Raw genomic sequence first — 15,847 nt, forward strand, 5'->3', positions numbered from 1 at the left:
AATAAATATAATAACTTCTCTTATCCATACATTATTCATCACTTCCTCTTGTGTACTGTTACAAAGAATTATAATAATGCACAAGAAGTGTATTGATACATTATTACTATTATTAATAGCTCCTCCTCATGTATATAGGCATCGTTCATAATTACTTCTTTATGAACACATTTGTGTATTGATATTATTATAATAATAATAATAATAAATTAATACATGAGAGGAAGTGATTTATAATATGAATAACAGCGATGTATCAAAACTCGAGGAAGTGATTATGTCTGCATCCAGGAGAGGAAATAATAATAAAATATCAGTACACAAAGAAAAGTGAATAATAATGATTATAATAATGTATCAATACATAAAGGAAAGTGATTATAAATAATACATTTATCAATAGTGATTATTTGTAAGAATACATGAGGGGAAGTGATGAATACTAAGAATAATAGTAATGCATTGATACATGAGAGAAAGTTATTCATAATCATTTGGGTATAGACACTTTATTATTAATAAGGATAATCACGACCTCTCATGTATTCATACATTATTAATAATCACTTCTTTTTCAATACATTTTTATTGTTAATAATGGCTTGATAAATTACTAGAATTTACAATTATTAATCACTTTGCCTCATGTGTTGATGCATTATCAGCAATGAAACATTAATATTCTTATTAATAATAATAATCATCATCACCCATCGTGTACTTATCCTCTCGTGTTATGAAACTTTCTCAATATTTTTAGAATTATTAATGATCCCCTCCTCTGGTGTATCGGCACTAAGACGAGGACTTTCCGCCGCTGCTTGTTTACGTTTTCTGGATGAGCAGAATAATAAATGATCCCCGGGGCAGAGACTGAACAATCTCCATCTAATTGAAGAATGAAATTACCCTAATGTCAGATGCACGTAATGAACATGGCGGCGGCGGCTCCATCAATGGTGTTCACAAAGTCGATGTAGATGCTCGTGTCTGGGGAGTTGATGGCTCAGTACCTCGCAGTTAATGCATGCGGCAGCATGAGCGCTGCTGATGGATTCCAGGCGCAGGGGATAATCTGCTTTTCTGCTAATCTAAGCCCAGAATTTCCTGAGATTTGTCACTCTGCATGAATATTAGTGACAGGAAGTGATGCTGAACAAAATGTGAACGACAATTACCTCCCAACACCTGCGGCTTCTATGTTATAATCTATGTATAAAAAGACAGGATGCAGCTGTACAGTAACAAGCACCAGACCGGCAACAGAGGCCATCTCTACTGACACCACTAGAATGACCACTACATCTGACTGCTGCCCTACAATTATACTGTCATGAAAAAAAACTATCTACACCATCTTTGAACTGATGGTTTTAAACAGCATCTGTCAGCAGATTTGTACCTATGAAACTGTCTGTGTAACAACAACGCCCCTGTTGCTCCTAGAAGCTCAGTTGCATATATTAAATCATCATATTTCTCAGCAATGCAGGCACATATGAATATGGGATCAACACAGATGCCTTCAGCTGCCAAGTGCACATGGAACTGGTCAACCAGTTTCATGGGTACTAATCTGCTGACAGATGCCCCTTAAAGGGGTTATCCCATCTCAGACAATGGGGGCATATCGCTAGGGAATGCCCCCATTGTCTGATAGGTGCGGGACCCGCACCTACAAGGAGAACGGAGTAGAGAAAGTGGAGGAGGGTGCACTGCGCAGCCGCCCTCCGTTCATTTCTATGGAGCCGCGGCCCCATAGAAATCAATGGGAGCGTTGGCCGCGCATGCGCGGTGCGCTCCCATTCACTTCAATGGGAGAGGCGGGGAGCTGTGTCTGGTGGTGGACGGACCCTGGGAAACCCGGGGTCCTCCAGCCACAACTCTCCCCGGCTCCGTTCTCGTTGTAGGTGCGGGACCCGCACCTATCAGACAATGGGGGCATATCCTTGCAATATACCCCCATTGTCTAAAATGGGATAAACCCTTTAAGTAGGGACATAAAAAAATAAATCTGGTCCTTATAAAGTCTTAAAATTAGGGAAGCAAAACCTCTGATGAACAGCAACCCAATGAAATGGAATTATGTATGAAATCAAGGAGTTCATGGTCCATTCAAAGACTGCAAGGTGCCCAGGTCACGTGGCTGCCAAACAAGCCCAAATCATCACTCCTCCGCCACATTTGACAGTTGTTGTGAGGTGTTTGTGCCGATATGCTGCGTTTGGTTTTCACCAAACGTGGTACTGTATATTATGGCCAAACATCTCCACTTTGCTCTGGTCTGTCCAAAGAACACTGTTCCAGACGTCTTGTCCTTTCTTCTGATACAACTTTGCAAACCTTAGTCGTGCTGCCATGTTCTTTTTAGAAAGAAGAAGCTTTCTCCCTGTAACTCTTCCAAACAAGCCATACTCGTTCAGTCGTTTTCTATCTGTATGGTCATGAACTTGAACGTTTAAAGGGGTTGTCCAGGTTCAGAGCTGAACCTGGACATACCCAGGCAGCCCCCTAATATGAGCATCAGAACATTTCATGCTCCAATGCTCTCCTTTGCCCTGCACTGAATTGCGCAGTGTAAAGGCTTTTTATGGAGATCCGGTACGTACCAGGCTCTCCATAGGGACTGACCTCAGTTATCATTTTCACCCAGGCAGGCCCCCGTGATATGAGCATTTTGTGCTCCGATGCTAGGCGGAGGCTTCCGCCCGGTGATGTCATCGGCACTAATGGGCTAGCTTTAGAGCTAAAAAAAATAAAAAATCTAGGGCATCGCTAGTGCCCACCCATCAGAGCTGGTGACGTCACCGAATACACTGCTGGGCGGAAGCCTCTGCCTAGCAGTGTAAGAACAAACTAAGAAGCCCTTGCCCTGCGCAATCCAGCGAACGCTCATATCATAGGGGCCTACCTGGGTTAAAATGCTAACTGAGGCCTATAGAATTTTAAATTTTAGTCCTTGCATGGTCTGACCTGGGGTAAATTTGCTGGGACAAGTTCACTCCTAGGAATATTGTCAAGTGTCATTATTCACATGAGGAAAAGTTTCTTTCTCACTGCAGGATAATGGACTTCAAATTGTTTATAACCCTCCCCATATTGATAGGAATTAACAATTGCTTCTCTACTACTACTACAGACCAGCAAACTGCCAAAATGTCTGCTCTTGGAGATCACTTGCTGATGATCAGTTCATCAAGGACATATGATTAGCAGTAAGTATGTACATAAGTGTTGGCACACAACTTCTGCACTTTGGCCTAGTATTTGTTAAATAAATAATCGAATTGTAAGACCTTCCAATGATTTTTTTAAATATGCACAGATACGTAAAACCATAGAATTCCAATAGGTTGCACTTTACTTTTCTCATGACTATATACACAATGAGACGCCATCTTTCTCTCTAAACAAGTAGAGGAGCAGCCTTTGAATTCGTCCACATACAGCAGAAGTCGCCATCTTTCTATTTACACCACAACGCCCTCTGAATTTTTCTCTTTGCCCTCATTTACATGGAAGACAGGTCACTATCTTTTTAGTTGTACCACTAGAGCTTTCCTTAAACGTGCCTCTCCATCATTTACATAAAATGAGGAGGGCATCTTTTTATTTACACCACTAGGACATCCTTTAAACTTGTCCCCCTGTCCACCTCATTTACATACAGGCTAGGCTGCAATCTGTTAATTACACCACTAGAACATCTTTTAAACTTGCCTCCCCCCATTTATATACAGTATATATACACACTTTTCTATTTACACTAGCACAACACCCTTATACATTTTTCCCTTGCCATCAATTACAAACATATAGGCCGCCTTTTTTTATTTTATTTACACCACTAGAACATCCTTTAAATTTGCCCCCTCACTTAGGTACAATGTAGGCAACCATTTTTTATTTTATTTACACCATTAAAATGTCATTTGAATTGATCCCCTCATTTCCATACAGCATACACCGCCATCTTTCTTATGGTACACACCCAGTTCCACATCCTGGTCATCGGTCAGTACGAGGATGATGTTTGGACGGATATTCCTTCGGTCTCTCTGGAATCGCCCCTTCAATCGCTGTTTGGACAGGAAGGGAAGGCTTCCCTCTATCACCAACAAGACAGTTGCTATTAACAGGCTAAGCAGGATGATCTGGTGCGCCATCGCTGGACGATGAGGTCACGTCTCTACCGTGAGGTTCACAAGTTCTGCAGAGAAAACAAAGGTCAATGTCAATGCAACAAAAACTGCTGTTTGCACTTCAATTTTGCTGTCACCACAGAGAAGCACATTATGGGACAAGTCCTATCAAATCTTAGGCCTCATGCACACAACCATGTTTTGCGGTAAGCAAACTACGGAGCCCCAAAAACATCCTGGCAGTGTGCATGGCAACATAAAAAAAAAAACAAGAAAAAAAACTGTACTAATGTCCTATCCTTGTCCGCAAAACAGGCAAGAATAGGACATATTGCGGGCCGACGGAACAGACAAACAGATGCAGTCAGCACATTATGCGCTGTTCACATCTTTTGCAACCCCACTGAATTGGTCCGCATACAATCCGCAAATGCAAATCGGATGCGGACCAAAAATATGGTTGTGTGCATGAGGCTTTACCCTCCAATCACATCCAAAGCCTGGAAACAGATTCCACTTTATAAGTTAGCTGATCTAACATCTACTTGTCTAATTATTTTCTAAGCTCCCACAATGGATTGCTCTCTGGTAACAGGAAACCAGAAGAACTGTGAACGCAGCTCTGGATGTGACTGGAGTATAAAACATTATGTAGAATGTACGCTGGAGAGAGATACAGTGACAGCAAACTTCACATAGACACATGACGGAGCCGGAACTGAAGGTCATATGTCCAATAATATAACGTACTCAGTCACACGAACAGCCGCTTCTTCTGTACAGACCCTTAAAATGAAAGGGCGATAACATGGTGCTGTGTTACCTGATCCCTGTCTCCTGGTGAGTGCAGGTATATTAGGGACTGCAGACAACGTTCTCAGGAGGCAGCACCATGGCCGCCCCTTCATGGTGAAGGTACAAGCCATTTTCATGCACACAATCAACAGCCCATTTAACATGAATAAAATCTTCCCGCCACTATTTCCAGCTAATCCCTTATTAATTGGCCCCATTGAAAGTTGCTGGGAGGACGCTGCATGAAACCACCTCTGCCTGCTATGGATTATTAACCGCCATTATTCCGGCATTCTGCGCTCAATAGTCAGTGGGTTCATAGCTCCGTCCTGTTATTCGCCTCCTTGGCGGGAGAGTTGTGAACCTTGCTGGAGTCGTCGGGGCACATTGAGGCCAAAGCAGCTCCCGCCATCAGTAACAATCTGACAGCTGAACATTACAATTACTGGGCCCCATTCACAATCATCAGTCTTCTATGTGGAGACGATGAAAGGGCTGAGGTGCGAGGCAATAGAGTCAGCGCACTGTGCAATTAAGCTGGCATTGACTCTACAGACAATTTTCGCCATCCACAATGTTCCCAAGTTTCTGATCCCGAATTCATACAGAACTGGCAGACACATGTGATGCCAGGAGCCTAAGGACGGGAGGGGCAGAAGTCTCAGGGAACAGCGAGGAAGTCCACTGAAAAGCAATTGTCCTTGCATACATGTCCCAAGAAACAAGATGTAATATTAGCCAAAGTGAAAGTGAGTCATGACAGAACGATGGGAAAAAATAAAATAAAAATGATAACCGACCCCCAGCCCCCGATGTAAAATTATCTGCCCCCTGGTTACACGTATATACCCAAGACAGGTGGGTGCTCCTGAACATGCCTGCTGATCTCTATGGAACCCTATGTAAGTTGGGAAAGAGCCGAGCTTATGGATGGATAACCATACTTTTTGGACCAGTACAGAATTCATGGTTCTTCTATACATCCTTAGGCGCTGACGGTGGACAGATTACAGGTATTACGGGCTAACGGCTTTACAGGCTTAGTGGGAACAACTACATTCACTATGGTTTACATTTACTAGGGGGCACAGGTGGGGCTGCCTGCTTTCTGGGTCGGGTTCAGGGGGCACCTAGCTTTCTAGCTAAGCTGGGGGCAGACTGGAGCTTGCGCTGGACTCTCTAGAGTGCAGTAATGGCCGCTGTTCTCATGGATGGAACAAAGCTACGGCTCGGTGGGTGAGAGATATTTTCAGCCATGAGAGTTTTGGGTCAGCTCCAAGTTGGACACAAAAGTGAAATAATTACGTTTTTCATATGTCGGCCTCGCCTTTGTCTGCCTGGAGAAAAGCCCAGAAAAATAATAAATGTAAGCAGGACAAGGCAATAGATTCCAGTGCAGCTCACAGGCGTTATGTCTGCGGGAGGAAAACTGCTCCGAGACCTCTGAGATGGTGGAAAATTGGTGGCGCCGTCCCAGCGGACAGAGGAGGGGTCATGTGATTGCAGTTGCTGACAATATTGGGAGCAGAAGCTTTTCTTACTCAATACCTTCACCCAAGATGCCCTGAGAGCCAAGCGTGGAGAAGATCTAACAGAATCAGACAAAAATGACAGTGACGGAGATATGCAAGGCCCAAACCAAGGTCTGTAGAGGCCCCAGGAAAAAAATATTACTCACAAACATCAGGCTGAAAATGATAAACTACAGTACACGATAAAACATTACAAAAAGAACGATCCCACTCCACCATATATCACAATCCCATGCCCAAATAGGATACAAAAGAGTGCAGAAATAATACTCACATACAATGCATAGCGTAATGCCGCCATACTGTGACCAAAAAATACCCCTTATAGTGCCAAAAAAATACCACCAGATGCTAATCAAATAATACATCAGTGCCCAGTTAATGGCACTACCATATCCACATAAAGTTATAAATCACCTAAATATTACTGCCATTTTGTACCACAATAATTTAGTTACCTAAATAACAGTGCTATATAATTTAACATATATAGCCCTGGAGATTTGCCGCCTTTGTTCCACCTAAAATTTGGCCCTGGAGATGAGGGCCACCCGGGACCCTACATTTCCTGTCACATGACGTCCATCAGAGCCGATAGGGTATACCTGTATGGCATACATGAGAGCGACCTGCCCCGCTGCTCCTGTACAATCATCCTTCATAATGTCATGTTAACTATCATCGCCTTTACTGTATTCTGGGATTGTGGTGTAACAGGAAGGGTGTGGAGTCCATAAAACTTCCTAATTTCTGCAGCTAATGTGCACGGCTTCCTCTGCTACAAAAACAAAAAACTGGACATCAGTAATGAGGAACATGTCCACCTTCTGCACAGGACAACCAAACATGAGCAAAGAGACTCTGTACAAGTTAATCCACCTCCTGGCTTCAGTTATATTATACAGTTCCAGATCTACTCAAGACATAGCCAGAGCTGCATTCAAAATTCTGCTGGTTTGTCTCTAGCTCCAGCCCCTTCTACATGAGGGACAACAGGGAGATCCTAAGGTACATGAGGGGCAGAGTGATTAACTTGGCTGAAATTTCTCCCCAGCAATAAACTATGTGTAGGAGTGAAGACATCTGTCTGCTACCCAGACAGCAGTAAATATTAATTAAGGTTATGGCTCATAATGAGCATTCTCATAACTGTGAAGAAGACATTCATCTCCATTACTGCAGGCACAGTATTTATTGTCCAGCCTGAGCCACTGTGAGGTAGTCTACTGTACAAACTACAGTGATGAATGTTCATGTAACTAAATGTACTAAAATGGTGGCCTCCCAGACTGGAAGACATGTTATTGCTTGGGTATATTGACTAACATCTTGCAGACCACAAAGATTTAGGAAACTCTGTGTGTGCAGTTACTGTAGAGAATCCTTCCTTCTACTTGCTCTGTATAAGGTGACACTCATACAGCCTTGAGCCCGAGAAGCTGTGTGAAGTTCCACAAAAACAGACCTCCAACCCAAAAAGGCTACTTGTGGACTAGACCAGGACCAGCCACAGCCTGGCTGTCCTTACAACAGTCTCATGACCACACGTCTACTATACTCTTCATCTTTGTGTTCATATGAAGGTTACAGGAGAGGTCAACCTGTTGTGATCTGGCTGATGTGACACCTCCTGCACTTCTGTCTTCTGGTTGGGGTGGGAGGTCTGCCCTCTGTTTCTGTGCATTCACCAAAGACTCTGAAAGAAGAATGTAGAGCAGCACTGTCCAGGCTCAAGGGAGATGTGCTCCATGTAAACACATGTTTAATCATGTTACACAAGCTGACAAACGTGACCTTATCTCCACGAAGCACCGCATTCTCCACATCTGCATTCTCTATAAGACTACCCCCAGATATGGGAAGGTGGCCTGAACCGATCCAACCTGCCACTTGGGGGCTATAGACGTTTTGCTAAATAGAATAATGATATGTATCCCCTGGCCTGTCCTATACTGGATATGTCTGAGGTTGGCCAAACACTAGAACTACAAGTTCCAACCCCAGAAAAGCAACAGGCTGAGTAATCAAACACAATACAGTCCAATTTGGTAACCTGAAAAAGATGGGGGTTGTAGTTGTATAATCCACGTTACGATGTGGGCTGAGAAGACAATGTCAGCAATGAACCCTGCTGGCATCATGTTGGTCATCATTGGAATTCTTGTTAGAATTTATGTGGGGTGTCACCCTTGGGTACCATCCCTGTGGGAGTCCCATCATCAGGACACAACATGGTCACAAGATAAAGAAACGAGAGAGCAGGTTCAGGGGTGACTGTGCTGATAAACTATAGGGCAATATAACTTTTAAAGGGACTGTGTCCCGCTGTCACAGACATTACAATAAGGAGCCGTATGACTCCTCGTCAATTACACAGTGCCCTGCATGTAACATACATGTAAGTGGGGCATGTACGTCAAGTATATGTTAGACGTCCCAAAGCAGCGCCATTCTTCAAAGCAAACTTGAAATATAAAGATACTAATCATCCAGCGGTGCGATGCACAGTGCCATCACATGATAAAGTGTTTGCAGTATGACACAAACACTTGAACCCTCCCTCAACATGGTCCTGGTGGCACACTATTCGCCTGGTCACATGACATTCGGTTATATTTCGTACACAGCCCAAATATTAATCACGTGGCCCTGGATAGAAAGGATATAATTCTGCCATTGCTTCTGCTCTGCTCCCAAATGACTTACCAGTCTCAGGTGGGGGATGCTCTCTCTAGATGCTGGGTAAGGCCAATGCCTGGGTTCAGTTCCCCTGCAGCTGGGCACATACAAGTGCCACATCCAAGACAGCTCCAATGGATCAAATGCATGGTCCCTGTGCAGCTGGCATCTCGTTTCTTATATGTGAGGCGGGAGGAGGGAGGGATTGAACCTGCAGCCAAGTCCAAGAGCCCATGTCTCAGCACAAGCCTGTGAGCAGAAGGACAGGCAGCAGGGAGGCATCTCCTCCCCAGGTCCTCCCAGTGATGTCATGGGCTGGGATTCCTTAGGGAGTTAGTGGAAGGTTTAAACTCATCAGCCAAGTCATGCAGAGCTGCCAGACAGCAGCGAGACCGATGCCTGCAAGGACAGGGAATACAATACAAGGGCAGGGTCCCTTTAACCCTACCCGTGAAGACCTGGTGTCGGCGCCCTGCAGGGAATGTAAGGGAACATGAGGTGAGAAGAGACAACGGCTCCAGAGGAAAACGGAGCAATTAGCAGAACGTGGCATACAAGACACGGCAGGGACAACAGATCGACTGCCACACTCTCTGGGGTAAAGCAAACACTCAGGTTAATGGAGGGAAAATGACTCTCAGCTCTGTCCCATCCACTCAGCGCAGATGACAGGACAACTAATTGATCTCCCAGAGACAGCGGGCACAATTTCCCTCCTGGTGAGGGCTCCATGTACATAATTAGCCTCCTAGTGGGGGTCCACGTATAGGAATTACCGCCATGGTGAGGATTCAACATCCATAATTACCCCACTCCCAGCACAGTACTGCTATAGATACAAAATATTCAGAGGATTTCTCACGTGACAGGACAAACAAGGACTGGAAAGCAGTAGAGGGGCAGCGGCCACTCATACTTAATCACCCCCCACTGTTTTCTCATGATTCTACACTCTATAACTAAAGTTCTGCTCATCCTGAGCTACAGTGAATACAGACAGGGTGTGCTAAAGCTGGGTGACAGCCCCTATAGGCACTGTAATGACGATGGGGGTCTCATACAGATTAACATCTGGTACAGATTTGGTTGCTCAATACTAAAACAGGACAGAAGAGGGACAAGACAGACCAGATCATACAGCCCCCAGACCAATACTACACAAATCTGTCAGCAGTAACCAGAGCACCGAGCTGGCACCAAGCCAGCCAAACACCATGTTTACAAATAGGCACATGTATCCGAAGCAACCAAAAACAGCTCTGTTCCTTACAGAAACTAGATTCCATGTGGTAAAGTGAAACAAAGTACCATCTGTTCTCTACACATGACCAGACTAAGGCTACTTTCACACTGGCATTTTGGGCAAATCCGTCATGGATCTCCAAAAACTGATCAGTTACAATAATACAACTGCTTGCATCCGTCATGAACTGATCCGTTTGTATCATCTGCAACATAGCCAAGACTGATTCGTCATGAACCCCATTGAAAGTCAGTTGGAGACGGATCAGTTTTCTATTGTGCCAGATTGTGTCAGAGAAAAGTCCCTATTGACTGAAAGCAGCGTTTTGATGTCCGCCTCCAGAACGGAATGGTGACTGATCGGAGGCAAACTGATTCATTCAGAGCGGCTCCTTTTCCATTCCGAATGCATTACGGCAAAACTGATCCATTTTGGACTGCCTGTGAGATCTTATAAATGGAAAGCCAAAATGCGAGTGTGAAAGTAGCCTAAACACTTTGCGAAGATGACGTTGCCCTTAGCAACCAACCAAGTGTTATCTGGGTCCAAAATGACAAAAGGTGGGGGCAACACAAGTAGATGGTGCCAATATAAGTTGTGAGGTTCAATAATACAATGATGCACAGAACCAAATACCACAGTGCTGCACAAAATACCTCTCCAGAAGCTGTCCCTTTGTGGTGGCCATCAATAGCGGCCATGTTTTGTCCTCCTCCTACAGCTGTCTCTAACTAATTAAGATATGGAGAAAAAGGCCACAAAACCAAGCAAGCCCTACCTTCAGCATGCTGCTTGGCTTCCCCTAATGATGACCCCTATAGGTCTCCCAGTCATATGTATCCGGCCAGCAACAGTGAGGAGGGCTCGGATGGCCCTATGAACATCAGCCCACCAGAAAAATTTACTGTAGGATCTACGACCTGTCCGCCCGTGGACTTGTTCATACCCTTAATCTTCCCGAGTTGTGCTCCAGAGTGTCGGCGCTGGGGTAAGGATATGGAGGAAAAACGCTCCTCGTTATTTCTGAGGAATCACTCTAGACAAGTAGAAAACCTACTATAGACTTTAAAACCGGATACCCTTATCTCCTCAAATATATACTTAAAGATCAAGTGACCCCAATCTCCTGGAGTATAGACATCAAGATAGGGTGACCTCCATCTCCTGAAGTAAAGACGTCAAGACTGGGTACCCTCATCTCCTCGAATATATATTTTAAATCCGGGTGACTACCATATACTGCAGTATAGAGATCAAGACTAGGTGACCCTCATCTTCTGGAATACTGATGTCAAGACCGGGTAACTCATCTCCGGGAGTATAGAAGTCATGACCGATTGATTCCTGGAGAACAGACATCAAAACAGGGTGACCATAATCTCCTGAACAATAGACATCAAGAGACGCTGACTACATCTCCTAGAGTATAGATGTCAATACCGGGTGATCCTCCTGACCAGGAGTACAGTTGCAACAGTATTTACCTCCTTGGTGTTTTTCCTGTTTTACTGCATGGCAACCTGGAATTGATATGGATTAATATGGATTTTAATTTAGATTTTATGTAAGGACCTGACAATATAATCCAAATTGTTACAATGGAATGAAAAACAACCTTGTTTAAAAATAGATAAATAATTGAAAAGTTGGGAGATCAAATGTGGTCACCCACTTTGATATGAAACCTCTAAATAAGGTCCGATCCAACCAATTAACTTCAAAAGTCACATAATTAGTTCAATAAGATGCCCCTGTGTGCAATCAAAGTGTCACGTGATCTGTCATATGATATAATAAATAATACACTTGTTCAAAAAGATGTGCTACTAAGCAAACAACTTGAAGACCAAGGAGCTCTCCAAACAGGTCAGAGACAAAGTTGTGGAGCAGTTTAGATCAGGGTTGGGCTATGAAAAAATATCCCAAATTGTGTACATCCCACTGAGCACCATTAATTTCCTTACTAGCAAATCAATTTGTCCCATCAAACCAGATTTTTACACCTGCAAGGGGCTGTCCCTACTGCTGTAGAGGCTCTTGACTGACAAAGCCAGATATCTCAGTCAGATCTAACAGTCTTGCGCGCCTGCATTGCTGCTCTCAGTAGCAGCACAAATGCAGAGGCTTTGTTTCTGTGCCACTACCTGGAAGTGTAGCTGTGCATATACAGTCGCTTCTGCAGTGGCGGATACAGAGTCTCTCAGCTTGCACCACTACTTGGAGCTGTGGTGCAGGAACGAGATTGTCAGGTCCATCTTTGACAATCCAGCAGCAAGGACTGCCCCTAGTAGGTGTAGACCTCTGTTTGATGAGACCAATCAATTTGTGTGAATAAATTCACTCATCTCTATCCATTATTTCAAAATGGAAAGAATACAGCACAACTACAAACCTGAATAGAAAGGGTCACCCACCAAAACGCACAGATCAGACAAGAAGGGCATTAATAAGAGGTTCAAAGAAAAATAAAACACTGCAGGAGCTCCAAAGATCCACAGCAGAGATGGAAATATCTATCCACAGGATCACTATATACCGTACACTGCACTTAGTGCGGCTTTATGGGAGAGAGGCCAGTAAAACGCCACTGCTTAAAGGGGTTCTCCAGGAATTAAGAAAATGAAAATACTTGCTTTAAATATTACTTTAATATAAATATATTCTCAAATACCTTTCATTATTTATACTGGCTCGTTTTGTCTGGGGAGCAATCAGGGGAAACAAAATGACTGCTGTCCCATTAGTTCACACAAAACCTGTCCTGATCACACGAGGATAACTTACTTTACAACATCCTCCTCCGCTCTACTTGTCAGGGATTATGATCCTGAATACAGAGGATAAGAACTTTAGCTGAATCGGGGAATTTAATTTATGAGGAGACATGAAGTACAGAGAGGATGGACAGGCTGTGGTAATGGAGACTGCATACAAGTGCTGCTGCTCATTAACCACACCCCACCTTTCTCTCATGTCTCCTTATCATCTCCATTCCCTACAGAGATTCACCTGTATTCAGGATCATGATTCCTGACAAGCAGAGCAGAGAGGAGGATGAGGCAGCAGTATGGCTCATTGTAGTGAAGTAACTTATCCTCCTGTGTGATTAGGATAGGTTTTGGGTGTACTGATAGGACGGCAGCCATTTTATTTCTCCGAATGATTGCTCCCTAGACAAAATGAGCCATTATAAGCAATGAAAGACATTTGGGAATATATTTATTATAAAATAATATTTAAGTATTTTCATATTTTTTGCAATACCTGGGGAACCCCTTTAAAGAAAAGAAAAACTGCTGGCGTTTGCCAAAATGCATATAGCAGACTCCTCAAACACATGGAAGAAGGTTCTCTCAAAAATCACAAAATCAATGCATAAACCCGGCCAAAAACCAGTTAATTCTCATTCACTCGAGCCTAGTTTTAGGATCACAAAATTATATGTTTGAAAATTTGCTCTTTTTTCGGTCCACAGATATGAAGAAAGGGTGGCCCTGAACTCCAAGAAATGTGCAGGAATCATGAACCGCTAACTCTCATCATCTGGAGTACAGGTCTATGATAGTCACGCACATAGCTTTGGTCAGGGTGATCACTAGAGTCAACCAGCACGTTGCAGAATGTGATGAGAGCATCAGCTCCATGTGTAAGGCATCTGGCTGGAGTAAGACTTTAATTCAACACAAACTTGGACAGACCTCAAACACGCTTGGAGCCCCAGAACCATCATATACTTTAAAAAGAATATATCAGAGCCTAACAAACCTCTAAGACCGCTAAAGGTGTCAGGGCATGCTGGAAGTTAAGAGAAAAAAAAAAAAAACTGCAAACGAAATAAAGTACAATAATGCCATAGTAATAGAACATATTCTGGTGCTAACGCTACGCTTATTTTGTACATTTGAGATTCTTGGCAAATATATTTTGTACCAAATTATTTGGGCCCGTCTGCCAAACGTCAAGGCAATCTCTGCAAGATGGGAACCTAACACTTAATGCTACCTGTTATGTGCCATAACAGCCACCATAAAATTCAGGGCATGCATGATGGCCACAGGTTACAGATTATTGATGTTTTGAGGCAGCTCAGCACTCAATGATGTGCCCAATAGCCCCCAAAATCCCCTAGACCATACAGGGCACCCCATTTCTATAGAAGGGTCTCCATTTAGACATATCTTGTGGTTTGCTCTTGGATGGCAGGGTGGCAAAGAACAAGGGGCTAAAGTAAATATATCTGGCTATGCTGGCAGCAAATGAGGCCTCAGCACCATACACCATAAGGCGCACCAGGTCACCGCAGCAGGTCTGCTGGGTGTAATCACCTGATGACGAAGCTGGTGTCTCGAGCAGTGGTAATTTTTTCTGCCGATAAACATGTCTTGGCATTTCATACCCTGCTTCCTTCTGCAGAAGCACAAAAATCTGATGCGAAACCTGGAGAGGCTGTGGCTTTCCATGGAGATGCCTGCGTGTAACCGGATCCTCGCTCACAGAGGAACGTCTATTAGTTGTGTTTATGTCTCTGCTTCGCCCACAGAAAGAATGTCACAATTCACTCCAAAATCAAGATAACAGCCAGGACTTGCTGCCTCCACAAACAATCGCTTTTTACAGGATACTAGGGGCTTTTCCACCACGCCTGACACTACAACAGACAAGAAAAGGAGGATGATCGCCTAAACAGGACCATTGGCACCAGAGCAGCAGTGGGACAATGACGGTCCACTCACTGGAGATTTAGGCCTCATGCACACGACCGTTGTGTGCATCCGCGGCCGTTGTTCCGTTTTAGGTTTTTTTCCGGACCCATTGACTTTCAATGGGTCCGTGGGAAAAAAAAAAAAAAAAAAAAAAAAAAAAAAAAAAAAAATATAATCGGAAAATGCACCGTTTGGCATCCGCGTCCGTGATCCGTGTTTCCAGTCTGTGAAAAAAATACGACCTGTCCTATTTTTTTCACGGACAACGGTTCACGGACCCATTCAAGTCAATGGGTCCGTGAAAAATCACAGATGCACACAAGATTGTCATCCGCGTCCGTGATCCGTGTCCGTGATCTGTGTCTGTTTTTTCCTATCATTTCAAAGGCAAACTTGACTTAGATTTTTTTTTCATTTTTCATGTCCGTGGATCCTCCAAAAATCAAGGAAGACCCACGGAAGAAAAAACGGACACTGTGCATGAGGCCTTAGGTGGATAAGTGGATAAATAGTGCCGCTCACTATAACTGGTTAAAAATTAGATACAAGAAGAGCATATCTACAGCACTAGCGCTGCATGCCTGATGAGCGGACAATCTGGGGGCAGGGGGTGATATAATTTACAGCTGTCCCTCACTATGTCCTCCTAGGCTGGGTTTACATTTTGCGGGTAAAATTATGGTGATACAAAAGGCAAAAAAGATTTGATTTATTTTTTTACCATCATTACTGCAGTAATTTACAACGCAGTTT

The 15,847-nt window shown here is 43.7% G+C and overlaps 1 protein-coding gene across 4 annotated transcripts in view; it reads right to left on the reverse strand.

Moving 5' to 3' along the window:
- SULF2 (sulfatase 2) overlaps positions 1 to 15,847 on the reverse strand; it is a 75,822-nt gene that overhangs the window by 24,676 nt on the left and 35,299 nt on the right. The window contains exons 1-2 of one of the 4 annotated variants that reach the window (XM_044297485.1): positions 9,176 to 9,398; positions 3,992 to 4,210 (exon numbers count right to left, since the gene is read on the reverse strand). In XM_044297485.1, coding sequence (XP_044153420.1) covers positions 3,992 to 4,166 — 175 coding nt within the window. In that variant the 5' untranslated portion in view covers positions 4,167 to 4,210; positions 9,176 to 9,398. Of the gene's footprint in view, positions 1 to 3,991; positions 4,211 to 6,927; positions 7,011 to 7,074; positions 7,096 to 9,175; positions 9,399 to 15,847 lie in introns of those variants that run through there. The other 3 variants (XM_044297488.1, XM_044297486.1, XM_044297484.1) reach the window with 3 other exon arrangements.

The sequence above is a fragment of the Bufo gargarizans genome, chromosome 6 (assembly GCF_014858855.1).
Source record: "Bufo gargarizans isolate SCDJY-AF-19 chromosome 6, ASM1485885v1, whole genome shotgun sequence".
Lineage (NCBI taxonomy): Eukaryota > Metazoa > Chordata > Amphibia > Anura > Bufonidae > Bufo > Bufo gargarizans.